Genomic DNA, 20939 nt, shown 5'->3' with positions numbered 1-20939 from the left:
GCCCAGGCCCAGAGTTCAGGCCCCATGACCAGACCCAAAAAATAAATAAATAAAAATAAAGTACAAAGAAGTACATACTATAGTTATGTACTATAGCAAACATTTACTAAAAGTGATTATATATTATCATTTGTGTATATATACATAAAATCCTTCAAAGGATACACAAGAAGTCAATAACAATGAAATATGAGAAGGGAGAAAACTGGTGGCTATGGTCAGAGATAGAAGGAAAGTGTTTGCTCTATTTTATGGGGTATTTTCTTTTTTTTCCTGCTATGTTGCACAGGCTGGCCTCTAGCTACTGAGCTCAAATGATCTTTTGACTCAGTCTCTTGAATAGCTGAGATAGATGCTCATACCCTCACTTCCCACTGTTGAGTACTTTTATACCTACTGATTTTTTTAACTGTATGTATATATCACACAAAGACAGTGACACTTACAGTCTTACTGTGCTTATAATATATTACCAAGCCTTTTATCATGGCCCAAAAATATCCGTATGATCTGACCTCAGAATAACTTTTTCTGTCTTAATTTACTGACATTCTTCCCCTTGTACAATTCGCTCCAGTGACATTGACATTTTTTATTCCTTCAACAGGCCAAAGTGTTCCTCACATTAGACTCTTGTCCTTGCTGTTTGCTTTGCCTAGAATATTCCTTTCCAGATATCATATTGTTCATCTTTTTTCAGTTGATGCAGGTTTGCATTCAAATGTCTCCAACTCATTTTGGCTTTTCTTGACTCCAAACATCCTCTATCTTCTTGCTGTATTTTTCTTCATATTACTACTACCTGTCTAGTATTATGTTATTTCTGTTTTTCATCCCTCCTCCTAGTATGCATATGCGCATATATCCACAATACAGCAACACACACACACACAAAACACACAGTTGAATTTTGGCTTCCTGAAAGCAGAGACTTGTTTATTTTTGTTTACTGAAGTTTCCACTATCTAGAATAAAGTCTAGTACTTAATATGTGCCAAATATATATTTATTGGCTAGATAAATGAGAGTCTCAGTGTTTGATACCTTTTATTACTAGGGCATTAGAACAGCATGGATTCAGAGAAACTAATTGCTGAAATGACCAGCTCCCTATGTACACTGAAAGCCAATCAATTGTAGGGTTATTGAATAGTCACTTCATGCAAATTGGGATTTCATAGTATTGAATTAGATTTAATTCTGAATTAATTATTCAGTACATACTTACTGACCTCACAGAAATGGCCTATTTCTAAGTGGTTCTTGAGATGGCCTGGGTAAGACCAGCCCTGTTGTGTTAACCTTTCTGCTTTACTTATTTTTCCAGCATTTCTTATACAGAAGCAGTAGAGATCTTAAAGCAAGCATCCCAGAACTTCACCTTCACTCCTGAGGTAAAGAGCAGGGGGAAGAGGAGAGAGAGAGGAAGAGGGAGAGAGGGAGTATTTCCCTTTTGTTCTTAGTTTACTTCATTAAGAATCCTTCATATTAACCTTTGTGTACTTGCTCATAATGTGTAGGCTTTGTTTACTATTTGCTGAACCTTGTTAAAATACTTAGGTTGAGAAATAATTTTGAACTAGAATTGTATTATTTCTAGTAGCAGGTTTTTAAAAAGGTTTTCCAAATTTAGGAAAATGAAAATCAGGAAAAAAAAATCTTGATAATCACAGAATATTACTATAGAATTGAGAAGGTCAGTCATTCCCGTGTACATTCTGAATAATTTTTTAAAGTGATAGTTAAAGAAGGTTCTGTGATTAAATAAGTTTAGACAATATGTTAAACATGTTTGTCACTGTCTTTTAATTCTGTCATCCACAGTCGCTCTTTGTAAAGAAGACTTTTGTTTTTTAAATTTATTTGATAAAGACTGCATAAATTCAAGCTATGTACCATGGTTGTTTGATATGTTATATATTGAACAAGAATTTCAGCTCTTCAGCCAAGACTAGTGCTCTACCACTTAAGCCACAGTGCCACATCCAGCTTTTTCTGCTTCTGTGGAACTGAGGAATCTAACCCAGGGCCTCATGCATGCAAGGCAAGCACTCTACCACTGAGCCACCTACCCATCCATGAGACTCTTATCTCCAAGTAACCACCACAAAGCCAGAGGTGGAACAGTATCTCAAGTGGTAGAGTACTAGCCTTGAAGACAAAAATCTCAGGGACAAAACCCAGGCCCTGAGTTCAAGGCCCAGGACCAGAACATTAAAAAAGAAAAGAAAAGAATGCTGTCGGGCTGGGAAGGTGGCTCAGTGGTAGAGTGCTTGCCTTGCATGCCTGAGGCCCTGGGTTCGATTCCTCAGCACCACATAAGAAAAAAGCCGGAAGTGTCGCTGTGGCTCAAGGGGTAGAGCGCTAGCCTTGAGCTGAAAAGCTGAGGGACAGCGCCCAGGCCCAGAGTTCAGGCCCCATGACCGGACCAAAAAAAAAAAAGAAAGAAAGAAAAGAATGCTGTCTCAGAAAACCTGTTTGGTTCCATGATATTCTGCCTACTGCAGTGTCAGTTTTCCCCTTCCCCACTGTTATATTGTATATATAGTAACTGATATATGTACATAAACATATTGACTTCTCTCTTTTTTAAACCAAATGACTAATAGTGTGTTTTGATTGACATCAAAATGGAAATGAGGAGCGTAAAATCCTGGTTTACAACATTACTCCTTTTATCCATTAGTGATACTCTTATTCAGCTATTCATAATCCTTTTTATTTTTTTTGTGTATCTTATTTGGTTGGAGAATGTTTTTTGGGGGGGTGGGGGTTCAGTTGTGGGGCCTGAACTCTGGGCCTGGGCGCTGCCCCTCAGCTCTTCAGCTCAAGGCTAGCACTCTACCACTTGAGCCACAGCGCCACTTCTGACTTTTTTTTTCTGCTTATGTGGTGCTGAGGAATCGAACACAGGTTTCATCCATGCAAGGCAAGCGCTCTACCACTGAGCCACCTTCCCAGTCCTGGTTGGAGAATTTTAATGGTTTTATTTATCATTGTAAAATCAAGGACTATTGTGTAAGTTTTTTATGCGTAACTGTTACATGTAAGGAAATTTTAAGTAAGGTTAAAGTACTCTTAAAAATGAAGCCTAGAGGGCTGGAAGAGTGACTCAAGTGATAGAGTAAAAGCCAAGCAAGCTTGATCCCTGAGTTCAAACCCCCATACTGGCGTTAAGCAACAATAACATCAAAAAATAATAATAAGCTGGGTGCTGGTGGCTCAAGCTTGTAATCGTAGCTACTCAGGAAACTGAGATCTGAGGATCAAGGTTCAAAGCCAGCCCAGGCAGGAAATTCTGTGAGACTCTTATCTTCAATAAACCACCAGAAAACCAGAAGTGGCGCTGTGGCTCAAGTGGTAGAGCACTAGCATTAAGCTGAAGAGCTCAGTGACAGCACCCAGGCCCAGAGTTCAAGTCACACGACCAACAAAAATAATAATAGTAATAATAATGATGGTGATAAATCTTAGATAGGTTTCCCTTCACATATTTACATAAACTTCTTGTTTTAAAGCGGGAGAGAAAAAAGAGGTCTCTAGAAAAGTAGGAGTAACAACATAATATTAAGCATGTAAGCCAGACATGGTGGCTCACATCTGCAATTCCATCTACTTTAAAGGTAGAGATCAGGTTCCAGGATAGTCTAGGCAAAATATTAGCAAGACTATCTCAACAAATAAGTCAGTTGTGTAATGCATGATCTGTAATCCCAGCTACTCAGGAAATGTAGGTGGGAGGTTCAAAGTCCAAGGCTGGCCCAGGAAGAAAATAACCTAAGCAAAATAATTGTGCATGTGACTCAGGTGGTAGAGTGGAGGCCCTGGGTTAAAAAAATATAAAAAAGGGCTGGGAAGGTGGCTCAGTGGTAGAGTGCTTGCCTTGCATGCTTGAAGCCCTGGGTTCAATTCCTCAGCACCACATAAGCAGAAAAAGCTGGAAGTGGCAATGTGGCTCAAATGGTAGAGTGCTAGCCTTGAGCTAAAGAGCTGAGGGACAGTGCCCGGGCCCAGAGTTCAGGCCCCAGGACCAACCAAAAAATAAAAAATATATATAAATATAAATATATAGTATCTGTGTCTTTAAACCATCTCTCCCACCATTCCTATTCCCACTTGTCAGATATTCTGATAAGTGTTTTAACCATAATTTGTTCTTGTTTTTATTTGTAACCAATTATATTTTTGTGTAATTTTAAATTTAATATTAGTCTTTCACCTTGGAAGTTTTGTGAAGTAGAGAATTCTAACTGCTTTTGTATTACTAAATTTAGTACCTAACATTGTACCTGGAATTTGATAAGCACACTAGTATTTGCTCAACAGTTCTATTAGCCATCAAAGAGCATATTGTATTTAAGTTGACTCAATTTAAAAAAAAAATTCACCAACAAGAGCCATCTAGCCAGAGATAGACTCAATATTAGAAATATTATCTTCCATCATTTAATTTCCTGAGAAGACATAGCAACAGTAACTTGGAGAGAAGCTCTAAGCAATATTAATAAAAACTGCAGTGCTGAACAGTTTTAGCCCTTTAGAAAGTACGCTTTGTTTTCCTGTTGGTGCTGTTCACTCGCTAATGCTGCTGAGGGACCAAAAAATAGTGTTTATGTACTGGATTCAGCTTTCATCCTTCCAGGTCTTTGGTTCTGGCTAACAAGTGCATCCCTTTAGTTTAAGTCAACTGTGTAACCTCACAGACAGCTCCACACATTACTGAGCCTCAGGGAGTGGGAACCCTTGGAACTGGAAGAAGCTATTTTGGGGTACTTAATTGAATGTTTCACATCTGTCCTCTCCTTTTGCTATTACTATTTTTTTTTCATGACAGTGGGGTGCTGATCTACAAACTGAACATGAGAAATACTTAGTACAGCACTGTGGTAACATACCTGTCTTCATCATTAATTATCCACGAGCACTCAAGCCTTTCTACATGCGGGATAACGAAGATGGCCCCCAGCACACAGTAAGAAAAGATATTCATTAAGTTGGGGTTTATTATCTGACTCTGGGTTTTCCTTGGTTTAATTTTATCTAGTTTTTCTGATGTTTATTTAAATTATAGCTATCATTCTTTTCATCTCTTCAGTGACAATATTTTCTAAATCCATTACCTCTAACAAACTTAACAATGAAATTCCAAGATTCCAGTGTTCTGTAAACATCATCTGTCAAAAAGGTGGCCTTAATTAGCCAATGCAAGTAAAGTTGTATTTTATTTTGTTTTGGTTTAACTGAGAGGAAATATCTTACAATATTTTATGGCAACGCTGTATGACAGATCTACTGTCCAACTTCTGTTACATGCTGCAGTAGTAGCACGTGAAGTTTCAGACTAGAACTACTAACTATAATCTACCATAACTTTTTTTGTGGGTATGTGCTGGTCCTGAGGCTTGAATTCTGGCCCAGGGCTCTGTCCCTGAACTTTTGTGCCCAAGTTTAGCGCTCTACCACTTGAGCCACTGTGCCCCTTCCAGTTTTCCAGTGGTTAATTGGAGAAAAGAGTCTCACAGAATTTCCTGCCCAAACTAACTTTGAACTGCTATCCTCAGATATCAGCTTCCTGAGTAGCTAAGATTACAGCATGAGCCCATAAACTTTAATGTGGATGTTTATTATAACCTTTAATGCAGTTATTCTTTTGTATTTATGTAGTGTATGGCTATTTAATTAATGAATTAATGACTCTATGTTGGAGATCCTGAAGATCACTTTCTCACTCACCAGTGTATTGTTAGTGCCTGACAAAGTGCCTGGAAGATATCTAGTGATAGGCAGGTGATTAGATGGATAGGTGAATGTATACAATTCAGCTTGGTTTTAGACACACATAGTAGGTACATGGTAAGTAGTGACTTAATTTGCTAAAGAAATTGATGGGGTGCTATAAAGAACTTTCACTTTAAATTTCATTTTCGTTCTTGTTTTTTGTTGGTCGTGGAGGCTAAACTCTGGGCCTGGATGCTGTCCCTCAGCTCTTCAGCTCAAGGCTAGTGCCCTACCACTTGAGCCACAGCGCCACGTCTGGCTTTTTTCTGCTTATGTGGTGCTGAGGAATCAAACCCAGGGCCTCATGCATGCAAGGCAAGCACTCTACCACTGAGCCAACTTCCCAGCCCACTTTAAATTTTATAAGTGATTATAGTATGGCTTAAAGGAAAGTCTAATGGCCCTAGGATAAGATGTTTTTAGGGTCAACTCTCAGATCTGTGCATATAACTATGTAATCTTAGTTATACCACCTTTAAATCTTAGTTTCCTGATATCTACAAGTAAAATGATAATATTTTCCAGAGTTTCTTTATCTGTTTTTTCTTGGACAAATAGCAAATTTTTTTTTGTTTCATATTTCTTAGGGTTAGGAATTTGGGCATAGCCCATTTCAAATCTTAGGAGGTTGTAGGCAGGGTGGTAGGTGAAGCTGTGATTTACTGTGTTCCGGAGTTCTGATGACTAAATTACGTAATATATGAAAAGTACATGGCAATATTTGGAGTGGTAGATAATCAAGAACAATGAAGTTTTTTCTCCTTACTGTCTACATTGTGATTAAAACTTAATTGTGGCCAGGTGCTGGTGGTTCACACTTGTAATCCTACCTTCTCAGAAAGCTGAGATCTAGAGGGTAGAGTTCAAGGCCAACCCTGGACAGAAAGGTCCATGAGATATTCCATCTCCAAAAATTAACCTGCAAAAGTAGAGGCCTAACTCAAGTAACTGAGCAACTTCAAGGACCTGCGTTCAAACCACAATACTGATGAGGGAGACCCAAAACTTATTGTAATTTTATTAATCACTTTTATTTCACTGTGACCAAAATATATAACATAAACAATAGATGTAAAAGAGGACTATTTATTTTGGCTCACAGTTTCAAACGTGTCAGGAAGAGCCTGGCAGAGCACAACATTTCACATCATATCTAGGAAACAGAAAAGATAGGACATAGCCCAGGCCCATGTCTCAAGTCACCCAGTTTTCTTAGTAGGCCCCACCACTTGTCTTTTATACCTCCCAGTAATGCCATCAGATTATGAATCTATCAAAGGCTTAATCCATTCATTAAGTCAGTTATTACTAACAAACAATATCCTACATACTTTTCAGTCTAATCAAGTTGACAGGATTAAATATTGCAGAGATAGAGCACATTCATAATGTGTGTATGTACAAATGCAAGAGTGCCTGCACTTCCATCTAACATAGTTATTACATAAGAATCCTTAAAAAGGTATTTGTCCCATGGACTGCACTAACATATCTTACCTTGAGACAAATCACTAGGCCTTGTTTATAGCACAGTCTCTCTAATTATGTGGTCTGTGAAAGCACTATAATAAGACTTTTGTGTACTTCCACAATTTATGCAGTACTATAGCATGTAGCTTATCATTACCAAAATATTCAAGTATCATTTAGTAGGGCTATTAACCTTAACCATAGATTATAAGTTTTTTACAACCTGTTGAAATAAGCACCTGCTTTTATTAAGCACCTGCTTTTATTCCTAACTTTTTTAGTGTTGAATGGCTATCCTAGGAATTTATGTCAAAGTTAAAAGTATGAATTTCAGTCCATTTTAATTTGTTCCCTTATTCTTTACTGTTAAATATTGTACATTGTGAATTCTGTAGAATTCAAGGAATTCTAGAGAATGATGAGAGGAAAAGTAATTTTGTGTGTGTGAAATAGATTTTTAAACTTTTGCTGCTAGTGTATTTCTCCATTTCAGCCAGATAAACATGAACATAGATGCTCCCTAAGCCTTCTGGTAAAACAAGAATGTTCAAATCTATAGTATTATGAAGAAGGGCAAAGAAAAGAAACTCAGGGAGGACCATTTTCTCCCTTTCCTCATGAGAACTTGGCCTTGTTAGCTCTGCTGGCAATAAATCTTTTCTTCTTAAAAAAAAACAAAAAGAAAGAAAAAGAAACTCAGGGAGTCTAGAAATTATTTACATGATCATACTTAAGTAAACTCAATTTTCAGAATTAGACAGGAAATGTGCTCAGGCTTTTAGGCTGAAGAAAAGATTAAAAGTAGATTAAACACAGATTCTAAATAAGCATCCATTATTGAGAACCTATTATGTGACAAATATAATGTTCAAAAGAGAAAAAAACTAATACATATTGAATACATTGAATGTGCCTATAAGGGCCTGTAATCCCCTTCTTACAGAAAAGATGGTTTTGTTTCTTAGCACCTGAGGCTAGACACTTGTGCAAGATCATACAGTTGTTAAGTATTGCAGGATATGTGGCATATTTGGTGGCTTTGCTAAAGCCATGATCTTTCTAGAATAAAGTATTGTAGTATGTCAGAAGAAGCAGTTGACATACAGCCAGCAACCCTAGGTTTTGCTTCTGAAACTACCACTTAATCTTTCTTGGCCAAATATTCTCAGGGGTTCATGGTCAATCCCATTTGTTGATGGGGAAATGCCAATTACAACCACAAAAAGGCACCACTACATACCAATTAGAATTGCTAACATAAAAGGCCTGTGATTCCAGTTGTTCATAACAGAGTTAGGAAACTTCTACTGCTGGTGGGAATATAAATTGATAAAAAAAAAATCACTTTGGAAACAGGCAGAGTCTTGTGTTGGTAAGCCACATACCGACCCAGATAACTTGCAAAAAGTGTTTATTTAACTCAGTTGTAAAAATCGAAGCCCACAATCAGGCAAACCCATTTGTTTGACCTCTGATGAGGGTAGCAGATAGTGGTACATCAAGGTCGAAACCTGTGTATGCACAAGTCACATCTCAGTAAGAGCAAGGAGAAAAGGACAGCCCTCACAAGAATTATCACGAGTCACACGGTGTGTTCATTTCATGAAAGTATAATTATATATACTCATTATTTGTATATATTTTGTACATACATTATACTTTAATAGCTAAGTTTACTTTAAAGGTGGATATTACCCTTGTGTCTTACAGGCTTGTGGAAATCTCATTAACTGTGTACCAAATTGCTTTGCAAATTAAAACTATAATCTGGGCCCTGGTCACACACACTTGAAATCCTAGCTGCTCAGGAAACTGAGACCTGAGGATCACAGTTCAAAGCCAGTCTGGGCAGGAAAATCTATGAGACGTATCTCCAGTTACCCACCAAAAAGCCAGAAGTAGAGGTGTGGCTCAAGCAATAGGAGTGCCAGCCTTGAGCATAAAGGCTAAGGGAGAACACCCAGGCCATGAGTTGAAGCCCCAGTATTGGTGCACGTGCACACGCGCGCGCGCACACACACACACACACACACACACACACACACACACACACACAAATTATGGAGAGATTGAAATACTGGAGAAATCTTGGGCTTCATTCAGCATAGCAGAAGACAAAATGAAAAATAAACCCAACAACTGGTATATAGGTGAGATTGAGGTAGGAAGAGATTAAAGACAAGTAAGATAATTGTGGGAATTTTACTACCTAGGAGGGAAAGATAAGATCTTAGATTAAGTGGTAACAATTACTAAGATAGAAAAAAGGAATTTTTTAAAAAATCTAAACCCAAACCCATCAATAGTCTATGAAATAGAAGATGGAAAAGTAGGGAAAGTCACAGGTAGTTTCCAGAAGTTAGACTTTTATTCTAAAAATGATGGTTTAAACAGAAATGCTTTTCCTCTGTTAAGGGGAAGAACTCATATATTAAAAACCTTTGGCCTCCAGCTGATGTTTTCTGCTAGCTTGCCTGGAATTTAGAGCTCCCGAAGGAAGAAAGAAATGTGGTAACTACCTTGGCCCTGAGGGAAAAAGAACATATATTTCAAGGCAAGGTGTGCATTCCATTCCTTTAAAACCATTAAAAATCTTTGCAAACTGTAAAACTTTTGCCTCTTTCAAGGACCAGACAAGTGGTGACAAACACTTCTGATCCTAGCTGCTCAGGAGCAGAGAAAAGGAAAATCAAGGTTCCTGGCCAGCCAGGTGCTGGTGGCTCAAGCCTGTAATCCTAGCTACTCAGGAGGCTGAGATCTGAGGATCAGGGTTCAAAGCCATCCTAGGCAGGAAAGTCTGTGAGACTCTTTATCTCCAATAAGCCACCAGAAAACCAGAAGTGGCACTGTGGCTCAAGTGTTAGAGTGCTTGCCTTGAGCTGAAGAGCTCAGTGACAGTTTCCAGGTCTAGAGTTCAATCCCCATGACCAATTTAAAAAAAAAAAAAAAGGTTCTGGACCAGCCTAGATAAAAACTTAGCAAGACCCCCATCTTAATCAATAAACTGCTCGTGATGTCTGTGATCCCAGCTAGTTGGGGGCAGCAAGTAGAAGGATCTTGTCTTGGTCTGTTGTCAGTCCCAAGCAAACACAAGACCCTGTCTGGAAAAAACTGAAATGCAAAAGGCCAGGGAGCATTGTAGTTGGAAAGGGCCTGCCTAGCAAGCACAAGGGTCTGAGCTCAAACTCTAGTACCACCAATAGAAGAAAAAGGAAAGAAAAAGAAGTAAAATTGATTCACTGTTATACTAGCCTCAAACCTTTTCAGTCGCTGCTCCTGACAGCCCACTGTTGCATCTGGAAGGGTCTTTCTTTTTAACCTAGCTAGTTGTTTACAGAGGCACAATACTAATGGGATAGCAGTTAAAACAAAAGGTAAGAGAGTCTTGAGACCACAAATATGTTCCTATGGCTTGTAAAACATTGTCTTTTCATAATATTTTGTAATATTATACCATCCAAGTAATAGTCTCTGAAAAATTAAATTAAAAAGCATCTGAATATGATGGTCATTAGTGTTTTTAAATCCTGAAATAGAAGGAAAGAGAAGTAAACAAAGAAAGGACATTAAACTGTTTTCCTTTCTTTGAACTCAATATAGGAAAAAATGGTATACCAAAGGCTTTGTTTCTGTCTAGTCTGCCTGGGGTTTCTTATGTTTGTTTGGAAGCAGTACTCAGGTTATGAACTCAATAGTCTTATGATTGTTAGTTAGGCACTCTAACACTTGAGCCACACACACCCCAGGCCCTTCTGTTTTTGACAGGCAATACTATGCCCAACTTGCTTGTTAGTTCAAGAGCTGAGTTTCATTTTCAGTATGTTGATCAGAATCAAAGAATCTGAATCATGGGGGAGTATCATAAATAGAAAGTAAGGTTTGTTCAGCTTGAGAACCAATACTATTTCTAGACAGCATGTTGTTGCAGCTGTGTGACTTAAGCAAAATTAAAACTTACATACATGGAGGAAGATGGCCAGGGCCATTCCACTCCTAGAACATTTGCCCAAAGTAAACAGGTTTTGTTTAAAGCTGGGGTAGTTGGGGAAAAGTAGTCTATAGTGGTACCCAGCAGGGGAGTGAAAGGACAGAAGCGCTGAAGTCCTTCCAGTTATTTCAAGTCTTCCAAAGATGCATTAAAGCACAGTTGTAATTTTTAATTACAACTACTCAAATAATGGTAATTTTTTTGATTAAGAAAACTTTTTACTATAAATTAGGTGAATTCTTTAGTGATTTAGCTCTGGTTCCTATTCCAGAAAGTTCATTACTCCCAAAGCCATGAAACTCAAATAAGTATATTTTCTGGTCTTAACCTTTTTAGGATTGTTAATTCGGAAAGATGTTTAATAATTCCAGGTCATGTCTGACTCTTGGCTGTGATTTAACAAGGTTCCAGGAAAAAGACTAATGTAGGAAGGTTGACTTACTTTGGGTGTTCTTATGTCGTTACTTTTCATCTTTGTTGCTCAGAAATAATCAGAGACAAAACTTAGAAACAGGAATAAATAGAAATGCTTTGGACCATCTACTTAAAGGGGTTGGATATTTTCTAAAAGGAACTTTCAAACACGTGTGGCTTCATTTCCCAGTTGTACTCTGGTTTGTAGAGCCAGTGTTTTTCCTGAATTGCTGAGTATAACACCCTGCACTACACCACTGTGCCCAATCATTGTGCTTCTGCTGTTTCTGGATCACAGGTGCACCATTGAACCCAGCCATTGAGATGGACTTTTCATGACCTGTTTGGCTGGGGCTGACCTCAAACCATGATTTCCCAATCTCTGAATCTCAACTAGCAAGAATTAGCAGACTTGAGCCACCATGCTCAGCATTACACTAAATTTTTCTCCATTTTGTGCTTTTATATTCTTGAGCTTTAACAAAAGAAAAGAATTTGTTCTCCCAAAGTAATACAAATTGCAAATAAATGTTCTGAAAAATTAAATGTTACTAATAATTGAAATACAAACTGAAGTAACAAGCTGCCAGCTTCCCCTCACCCCACTTTAGGATGCTTTGTGACATCATTTTAGATAGTAAAGAAATACAAATAGGGGCTGGGAAGGTGGCTCAGTGGTAGAGCGCTTGCCTTGCATGCATGAGGCCCTGGGTTCGATTCCTTAGCACCACATAAGCAAAAAGAAACAAACCAGAAGTGGCGCTGTGGCTCAAGTGGTAGAGCGATAGCCTTGAGCTGAAGAGCTGAGGGACAGCGCCCAGGCCCAGAGTTCAGGCCCCACGACCAGACCCAAAAAGAAAAAAAAAATAGGAAATACAAATAAGAGAAAAGAAGGAATAATTTAAATCTACATTCCCATCTTAGTGGCAACATAACTAACTCACATTATGTACACGTAAGTCCCTTTTTTTTGTATCATTGCCTGAAATTTATCAAATAGTCTCCTATTGTTGTACACTTGATTTTGTTATTGTAAATAATGCTGTAATAAACACCCTGTGTTTTAATCTCTTTCCTGTGGTTGATTCAAAACATACTGCATATTTAAAGCCTCTTTTATCTGTGCCAACTTGCTGACTAGAAGAGGTGTAACAAGTATATGCCAGTAGTAGTTTACTTCTTCTCTTATATAGTTTTATGTTGTCTTCTTAACTCCAAAGTGGTATATTTTAATTCATATCTGATTAATAACCAATACTTAAACTTACATATCACATTCTGAAATGCTGCAAATTATATCTCTTCATTTGTAGGGGCAGCAGTGTGTAGGATACATGTGGTTAGCCTGCACAAGGCCCTAGGTTCAATCTCTAGAAGCAGAAATTAAATTCTTCATTGTCACATTATTATGAGAAAACAAATGCACACATACACACACACATACAACAAAAAGAAAGCAGTTAAATTAAGATACTTTTGTGTGTGTGCATTTTTTTAATGAGAAAATGGCTTTATAGTATAGTCTTACCTTGAACTCGAGATGCTCTTGCCTCATATTTCTGAGTACTGGGCTTACAGGCATGTCCCACCATGTGTAACCTTCTAAATAAGAAACTGTAAAGCTATTAAAACATCAAAAGTTGTCTTTTTACTTTTATGGGGAGAAATATTCATTTTACAGTGAAGGAAGGCAATTTGAATATTTAAGATTGTTTGTTTCTGTGATACTGGAGTTTAAATTGAGTATCTTTAGCTGGCTGAGAAGTGCTTACCACTGGAGCCATGCCCCCAGTCCTTTCTGCTCTTGTTATGTTTTGAGTAGGATCTTGCTTTTTGTCCAGGCTGGCCTGGACTATGATCCTCCTATTAATGCTGCTTCTTTACAGCTGGGATGACAGGTATGTGCCAACATGCTTACCTTTTTATTGGTTAAGATGGTGGCTTCTAACTTTATGCCCAAGCTGACCTCAGACTCCATCTCCTGATTTCAGCCTTCTGAGCCACTATGCCCCATTTTAGAATAATAAGTTTTTTTTTAATGTGCTTTGATCTATACCATGCTATTCTTAAATGTATAAGGAAAAAAGAAATCTAAAAAGAAATAGGACAAGGTGTATTCCTCCAGCATAGTGGCAAGTAATTTTTAGTATCCACTGATTGTTGGAATAATCTGAAAATGTAATGCTATTCATGGTTCTTCTTTTTTCTTTTTCTCTTTTTTTCTAGGTTGCTGCTGTTGATCTTCTGGTACCTGGGGTAGGAGAGCTCTTTGGAGGCAGCCTCAGGGAGGAGCGGTACCATTTCTTAGAGCAACAACTGGCCAGGTATTGATCCAACCTAAAAGAAAATTCTCTTTAGAATAGTCCAAAGGTAGTTCCTCTAAAGTAACAGAGAAAAACACCTGGTACTTACACCTGACAGTCACAGATCTCAGAGTCCTAGATCTCAAAGTCCTGTAGCCTGAGTAAAGTGTTTCTAATCTTTCTCAGCTTTCATTTTCTTAAGACTCACAGTGTCAGAAACAAGCCTACAATAATATTTGTCTGCCATTTGTACATATATCTCTCTGTAGAAAGGAGCTTTTTAAATAGCAAAAGGAAGAGGAAGCTTTTCCCTGTAAGCTTGTCCTGCCTGTGTTCTTTTTAACCTTCTCTTGTTTGTAAATGGCAGCCTCCTACAACATATAAGGGCAGACTGAACCAGGAAAAGGATAAAGACAGGAAAAGAAAAGAACTAAAAATAACTGCTCAGCTAGCATTTAGAATAAGGAAATTTCACTTCCCCAGGTTCTCTACTGTGTATGGGTCTTGATTTTGCTATTTTATTTTGACTTGCTGTTTGAGACCTGGTAAATGGATCTATAAATGCAGAGAAAATACTTTGGAAAATGATGAAAAGGGTAACATTGATCAAGATACATTGTATTTGTAAAATGCTTTGTTAAATGAAAAGTCCTTTGTACAACTACTTAAAGATAATTTAAGCTAGCTGCCAGTGACTCATGCCTGTAATACTAGCTACTCAAGAGGCTGAGATCTAAGGATTACAGTTCAAAGCCAGACTGAGCAAGAAAGTCCTTGAAACATTTGTTGTTATTGTTGGTAGTGGGGCTTGAACTTAGGGCCTGGGTGCTGTCCCTGAGCTTTTTTCACTCAAGGCTAGCACTCTACCACTTTGAGCCATAGCACCACTTCCAATTTTCTGGTGGTTAATTGGAGATGGACTTTTCCTGCCAAGGCTAGCTTCTAGCCACAATCCTCAGATCTCAGCCTCCAGAGTAGCTAGAATTACAGGTGTGAACCACTGCACCTCTTACCTGAAATAAATTACTACAAAACCCAGAAGTGGAGTTGTGGCTCAGGTAATAGAGTGCTAGCCTTGAGCAAAAGAAGCTCAGGGACAGTGTCCATACTCTGAGTTCAAGGCTCAGAACCAGCCCCCTTTCCCCTCCCCTCCCTCCCCCCCCCCCCCCCCCAAAAAAAATGTAAAAGATAAAAAACAAGAAAAAGAAAACACTTTGGAGATGAGAAATAGGGAATCATATTTCTAATTGAACTACCACTCCTGTATATTCAAGATTTGCCAGAAAATGTATGGTTTGCCAGCAGACCACAATGACTTCCTAATTAGCCCAGGTTCTAAACCAATTTTCCATGATTTTCACTTGGGCTGTTCCAGACTTATAAACTTCCTGTCTTAATCCTCTTCTCCAGATAATACTTGGTTTCATAATCTGGAAAAGCTAGAATTTGAAAGCATCCTATTAAATTAGCCATTAGTAAGGCCTTCTTTTCCTAATGGAGAAATGCTTTCAATATAGATGCTTTTCCAAGATCCTAATCTATAAATCTTTAGGTAATTTAGTTTTGAAATCCCAGTCTACTAAGGTCTGTATTGGCTTAGGCTCCCAAAGAAAAAGAGGGGTGTGGAGGGTGGGGAGGAGAATTAAGAGGACCTGAGAAGACTCCATACTACCACCAAAGTGTTACAAAATCCTGAGAAAGTTGTGGAATTGAAGGTCAGACGCTAGATGGAAAGAATTTCAGCATTTTCTGTTGTTGTTTTTTTTAAACACAATAAAAATCATACATGGCAAGAAATCTCTTCTGTTGAAAGATTAATTGGTCTGTTTTCTTTCCTAACTTCCTTTCTCCAGGAAACCTTTCCTCATAACCTTAAATGTTTACCTAATATTTGATAATAACCAAATTTATCTTTCCTAATGAAATGGATATGTGTTTCCCTATCTCAGGGATCTGTCTGTGATTACTGGTCATATTTTTCTGTAGTATTATATGTTTAAATTATCACAGCCCTCATCACTTCAGATGCACTGTGGTCCTGGACAATTTGTTATTTAAACAGGGCTGAGATTAACTTTAATGAACACTGAATGCTTAAATGTTATTTACATTTCTCAAATTAGACAAGACAAAATTGCAACACTGTTATGAAGGCAGCCTCAGAATCTGTGTTGTGTAATGTTGTAGAATATGAATTGTATCTATATTCATTGTGTGTACTCAGCCATCTTAACTGGTAATCATTTTTTTTTCATGTCACAGGACAATAAGCCCATTTCAGATTAGTCTTTGGATCCTCTTTTCATTCTGTAGCATTTGTTGTCTAACACTTATTTGAGAATAGCTTAGACTATTAGCAACTTACTATCAAGTTTTATGCCTTCAACTCCATTGCATATTGTTGGAAGACACAATCTTTTTGGCGTACTTTTTCATAAAGAGCTCTTTATACATAATCTAGAATAAGTGTTAAGTGATTTATATATTTATCTTATTGCCATTGCCTGAAACAATTTTTTTTTCCTTTTATAGATCAGGACTTACAGAAGCTTACCAATGGTAAGAACATGTCCCTAAATGATCTTATTCTAGTTACTGGTCTGAATGTTACATAAAAAGACTTTTACTTGGGCTGGGAAGGTGGCTCAGTGGTAAAGCGCTTGCCTTGCATGCTTGAGGCCCTGGGTTCGATTCCTCAGCACCACATAAGCAAAAAGAAAAAAAAAGCCGCAAGTGGTGCTGTGGCTCAAGTGGTAGAGCGCTAACCTTGAGCTGAAGAGCTGAGGGGCAGCACCCAGGCTCAGAGTTCAGGCCCATGACTGGACCCAAAAAAAAAAAAAAGACTTCTACTTGTATTCACACACTCCGTGGGAGAGTGTTAATAGTTGAACAGGGAATCAGAAGCTTACTAATTTTCTTTAGCTCCATGAAAACTAAGTTGTTATTTTGATGTGTTAAAAAGATCTATTATATATCAATTAACATTTTCATGTATAGTATCTCACATGATCATCACAATGCTCAGAGAGATAGGTACTATTATTATTCCCTTTTTGTTACCTCTTTTAGACCTAAGGCCCAGAGGTGCAAAGTGCCTTACAGATCTTACAGTTAAAACTTTGGAGCTGAGAAGTGATCATTTAATCAAATACCTTTGCTCTTAACTATGCTTCAGTTTCTTTATGTGTGAAAACTCAAATTAAGTCTAAGGTCTGCAAGAACTGGAATCTTAGTTACCTAGAGAAGAAAGACATCTGTCTGCAGTTAGACATTCACTTCCTGTCTGTTCTGTACTTCTTTTCACAGTCCTATTAAAGAACTTTGCACTAGAGATAAGTTACTTGTTAGTATTTCTGTAATACACTTCTTTAGAAACTCGATGTAGTACTGCAGATTTCATTAACCCTTTGCTGTCCTCAGGAAAAGAAGAGGTAAATTACACTTTTAGTAATGAATAAGATAGGTTTCAGAGTTGCTAAAATTACATCCAGATAATGGCATTTGAATGCTTTGTAATTACCATTAAGGGCTTTGAGCTTATTTAATCTCTCTGAGAATCTTGCTTTTTATGGCTACAAAGTGGAATGATTATATTGTTTCTCAGAGTTATTGTAAGGATGAAATGAAACAATATAAATTAAATATCCACTCTGAATGGAAGACTCAGTAAATGCTACTTTCTACCCCTTTTCCTTTGCTCTGAGTCTTGATACTTAGTTAATAAGCCTGACTAAGCAAGTGTATGCATTTCTCCTTAGACTCTGTCTGTGAGTTAATATAGGATATAAAAACTAGCCTTGATGAAAAGCTAATTGTTTTAATTATTGGTTGTGTAACTTTAGGCCTTTGCTAGTTTTTATTGACAATTTCAATATTAATCTTTCCCAACTAAAGTTTTCACATTCTTTAAGATTTCTAACTGTAAGTATTTATTATTTTGCTTCCTGTTACATGGTAATCATAGTATATTAAAGGTAGAAGGAACCTTAGAAATACTCAAGTCTGATCTCTGCTAGTGTTCCTCCATACTGTGAATAGCCAGGCATGAGAAAAGATACTCATTCCCTGCTTTTACAGACAATGTGCAAAGAAAACCTATAACTAGTTTTACAGATTTTTTTTTTTTTTGGGTCCGGTCATGGGGCCTGAACTCTGGGCCTGCGCTCTACCACTTGAGCCACAGCGCCACTTCCGGCTTTTTTTTTTTGTTTTTGCTTATGTGGTGCTGAGGAATCGAACCCAGGGCCTCAGGCATGCAAGGCAAGCGCTTTAACCACTGAGCCACCTTCCCAGCCCCTAGTTTCGCAGATTTTAACAGTATCTCTTCTATAACCAGTTGCCCTAGAATCGTAACAACAATCAAGTGTGTGTATGTGTACATACACATATTTTTCTTGGAAGTAGTTAGTGTTTTGTTTTAACCTGACAAAGCCAACTCAGGAAATAAGAAATTTCAACTGAGTTTACAAACATGTCAGCACCAATGTATGAGAAATTTAGACACATCTAAAACTATTTCTAGAAGCCTGTTCAAGTCCTTCAGGTATTTATGACTAGTGGTTTGATATGCCTTTGATCAATCTTGTCTCATTTTGTCACTAAATCCAAGGATACTTGCATGACTTGTAAACCTAAAATATAAATTCACCAATTAAATTTCAGTTACTCAAGATACTAATCTGAGTTTGATCTGAGATCAGTAAGTCCTATTGATACTCTTTGTGGTTATAGCTCATCTTGTTGAAAGTTATCTGTTTTAGAAGGTAAATACTTAATTTTGACTCCCTAAAATAATAGTTTGTCTGCTATTATAAATAGTGAGGAGAGGGGCTGGGAAGCTGGCTCAGTGGTAGAGCGCTTGCCTTGCATGCCTGAGGCCCTGGATTCGATTCCTCAGCACTACATAAACAAAAAGAAAAAAGCCAGAAGTGGTGCTGTGGCTCAAGTGGTAGAGTGCTAGCCTTGAGCTGAAGAGCTGAGGGACAGCACCCAGTCCCAGAGTTCAGACCCATGACCGGACCCAAAAAAATAAATAAATAGCAAGGAGATAGATGACAATCTTTATGCTTGAGCCAAATGACTGTCAGCTATGTGATAAATCTTATTGTAGAAATCATTTTACTAATTATTTAAGATACACCTTATTTTAATTCATATTAGATGACTCAAAAAGTTCTCTACCAAATGATACAAATTATATAAATAAAATCTCTTCATTACATGTTATTCTATGTTGGTTTATTGAAATCTGTGTCTCAATCATGGCTGTACCATTTGTTAGCCATGTTGTCTTAAGTGAGACTAGAATATGCCTGGGTGAGCATTAGAGGCTATTGAGTGTACTAGAAAAATGACTCCAGGAATCAGCACTGGTCCAAAAACAGAAACTGGACCCATGCTGGCACTCAAAAAGTATATTTTTGTAACTTTAAAGAGTCGTTCTTCATGAAGGAAGTACCTATCGCAGACCATATCCATGTCTTTCCCTATGCAGTGTAAAATCAAGGGCATAACTCTCTATAATATATCTAGAAAAGCACTTCGTTCTTTTCTGTCTATTCAGCAGTATAACGTGAGCAAAGAGGAAAACAGCATTATCATTGGCATGTCAATAAAAGAAAGGAAAACAGTTAAACTCAGTATTAAATAGTCTGCGCTTCATGAGGCAAGACTTTGCATTTGTGGACTCATAAATAACTTGAAAGGAAAAAGAATCAAGTGACTAAAGCTTACAGCTGCACAACAGGATGTACTGCCACTTATCTCGGTAACCTTGGGTAGCTACATCCCTGTAACTTCTCCATTTCTCTCTCTGAGGAGGGAAAAGACTAGGCTGGTCTACCACAATGATGTAGAACCGTAACAAATGATTGCAAAAGACTCTTGAAATGTAGAATTCTAATCATACAGTGTTTATAGGTAATCATTCTCTGTTTTTAAAAACAGGTATTTGGACCTTCGTCAATTTGGATCTGTGCCACATGGAGGTTTTGGGATGGGATTTGAACGCTACTTACAGTGCATCTTGGGAATCGCCAATATCAAAGATGTTATCCCTTTTCCAAGATTTACTCATTCCTGTCTTTTATAGCTAAAAAGGTGGTTAAGGAAAAGTTCCCTGTGGCAAAGTCACTGCATCAGAATATGCATACAGAAGTCTGCATTATTGAGCTATAGAAATGCTGATTTCAATATATAATTATTGTTCCATAAGATGTAACATAAGAAAAATAAAATCATGACTTTTTTAGGAAGTCAAAAGTATTTCATCAGATAATTAACTCCCCCAGGAGAAGATCTTCTAGCAAGTGGACATTCAAATCTATTATCTTGATTAAGAAAATATGTAGCTGAGCCTACATATTAGGCCTACTGTCCCAGCCACTCCAGAAGCTGTGACTGAAGGATCACTTGAGCCTAGAAGTTCAAGGACATCCTGGACAACACAGTGAGCCCCATCTCAAAAAGGAACAAAGGAGAAGGAAGGAAGGAAGCAAGGGAGGGAGGGAGGGAAAGTAAGGAGGGAGGAAGGAAGGAAGGGAAGGAGGGAAGGAAAGGGAGGGGAAGGGAAGCAAAGGGAAGGGAAGGAAGGAAAACAAACTAAATAGCCTCAAAAGTCTTTACATTGAGACAAGATGCAATAATGTTTTTTACTTTGTCTTTTATCAGTAGATCACTTATTTACATGTATAGCTTTTGAGAAACAACCAGCAGCTCAAAATAAAATGTTGTTGGCTCTTTTCTTTTTTGCCATTTAACCTTTAGTAAATGTCCATCTTATTCTCAATGTTTACTAAACTTTACAGCTGAATATTTCTTATCAGTGTTTTAATTGAGTTAAGGAATTTACTGTTCTGAATTAAAATCTTCCATTGGGCTTGTTATTTAAAAAAAACATTTGTAACTTCTAATCTATAAAAGTTGATGCGATTACATTAATTTAACTCTTTAGACACTGTTGTAGATAATCAATATTAGATATTTGT

At 37.6% G+C, this 20939-nt stretch overlaps 1 protein-coding gene across 1 annotated transcript in view; it reads left to right on the top strand.

Annotated features, from left to right (window-relative positions):
• Nucleotides 1-20491, top strand: part of Nars2 (asparaginyl-tRNA synthetase 2, mitochondrial (putative)) — a 107280-nt gene extending 86789 nt beyond the window's left edge. The window contains exons 10-14 of the mRNA XM_013014133.1: nt 1328-1394; nt 4835-4972; nt 13877-13974; nt 16486-16512; nt 19900-20491. Of these exons, the coding sequence (XP_012869587.1) occupies nt 1328-1394; nt 4835-4972; nt 13877-13974; nt 16486-16512; nt 19900-20044 (475 nt within the window). The 3' untranslated portion in view covers nt 20045-20491. The remainder of the gene's footprint in view (nt 1-1327; nt 1395-4834; nt 4973-13876; nt 13975-16485; nt 16513-19899) is intronic.
• Nucleotides 20492-20939: the final 448 nt, after the last annotated feature.

This window comes from Dipodomys ordii, unplaced genomic scaffold, assembly GCF_000151885.1.
Source record: "Dipodomys ordii isolate 6190 unplaced genomic scaffold, Dord_2.0 Scaffold22, whole genome shotgun sequence".
Taxonomy (NCBI): domain Eukaryota; kingdom Metazoa; phylum Chordata; class Mammalia; order Rodentia; family Heteromyidae; genus Dipodomys; species Dipodomys ordii.
The sequence above is the reverse complement of the archived record's forward strand: the minus strand, read 5'-3'. Positions and strand labels throughout refer to the sequence as shown.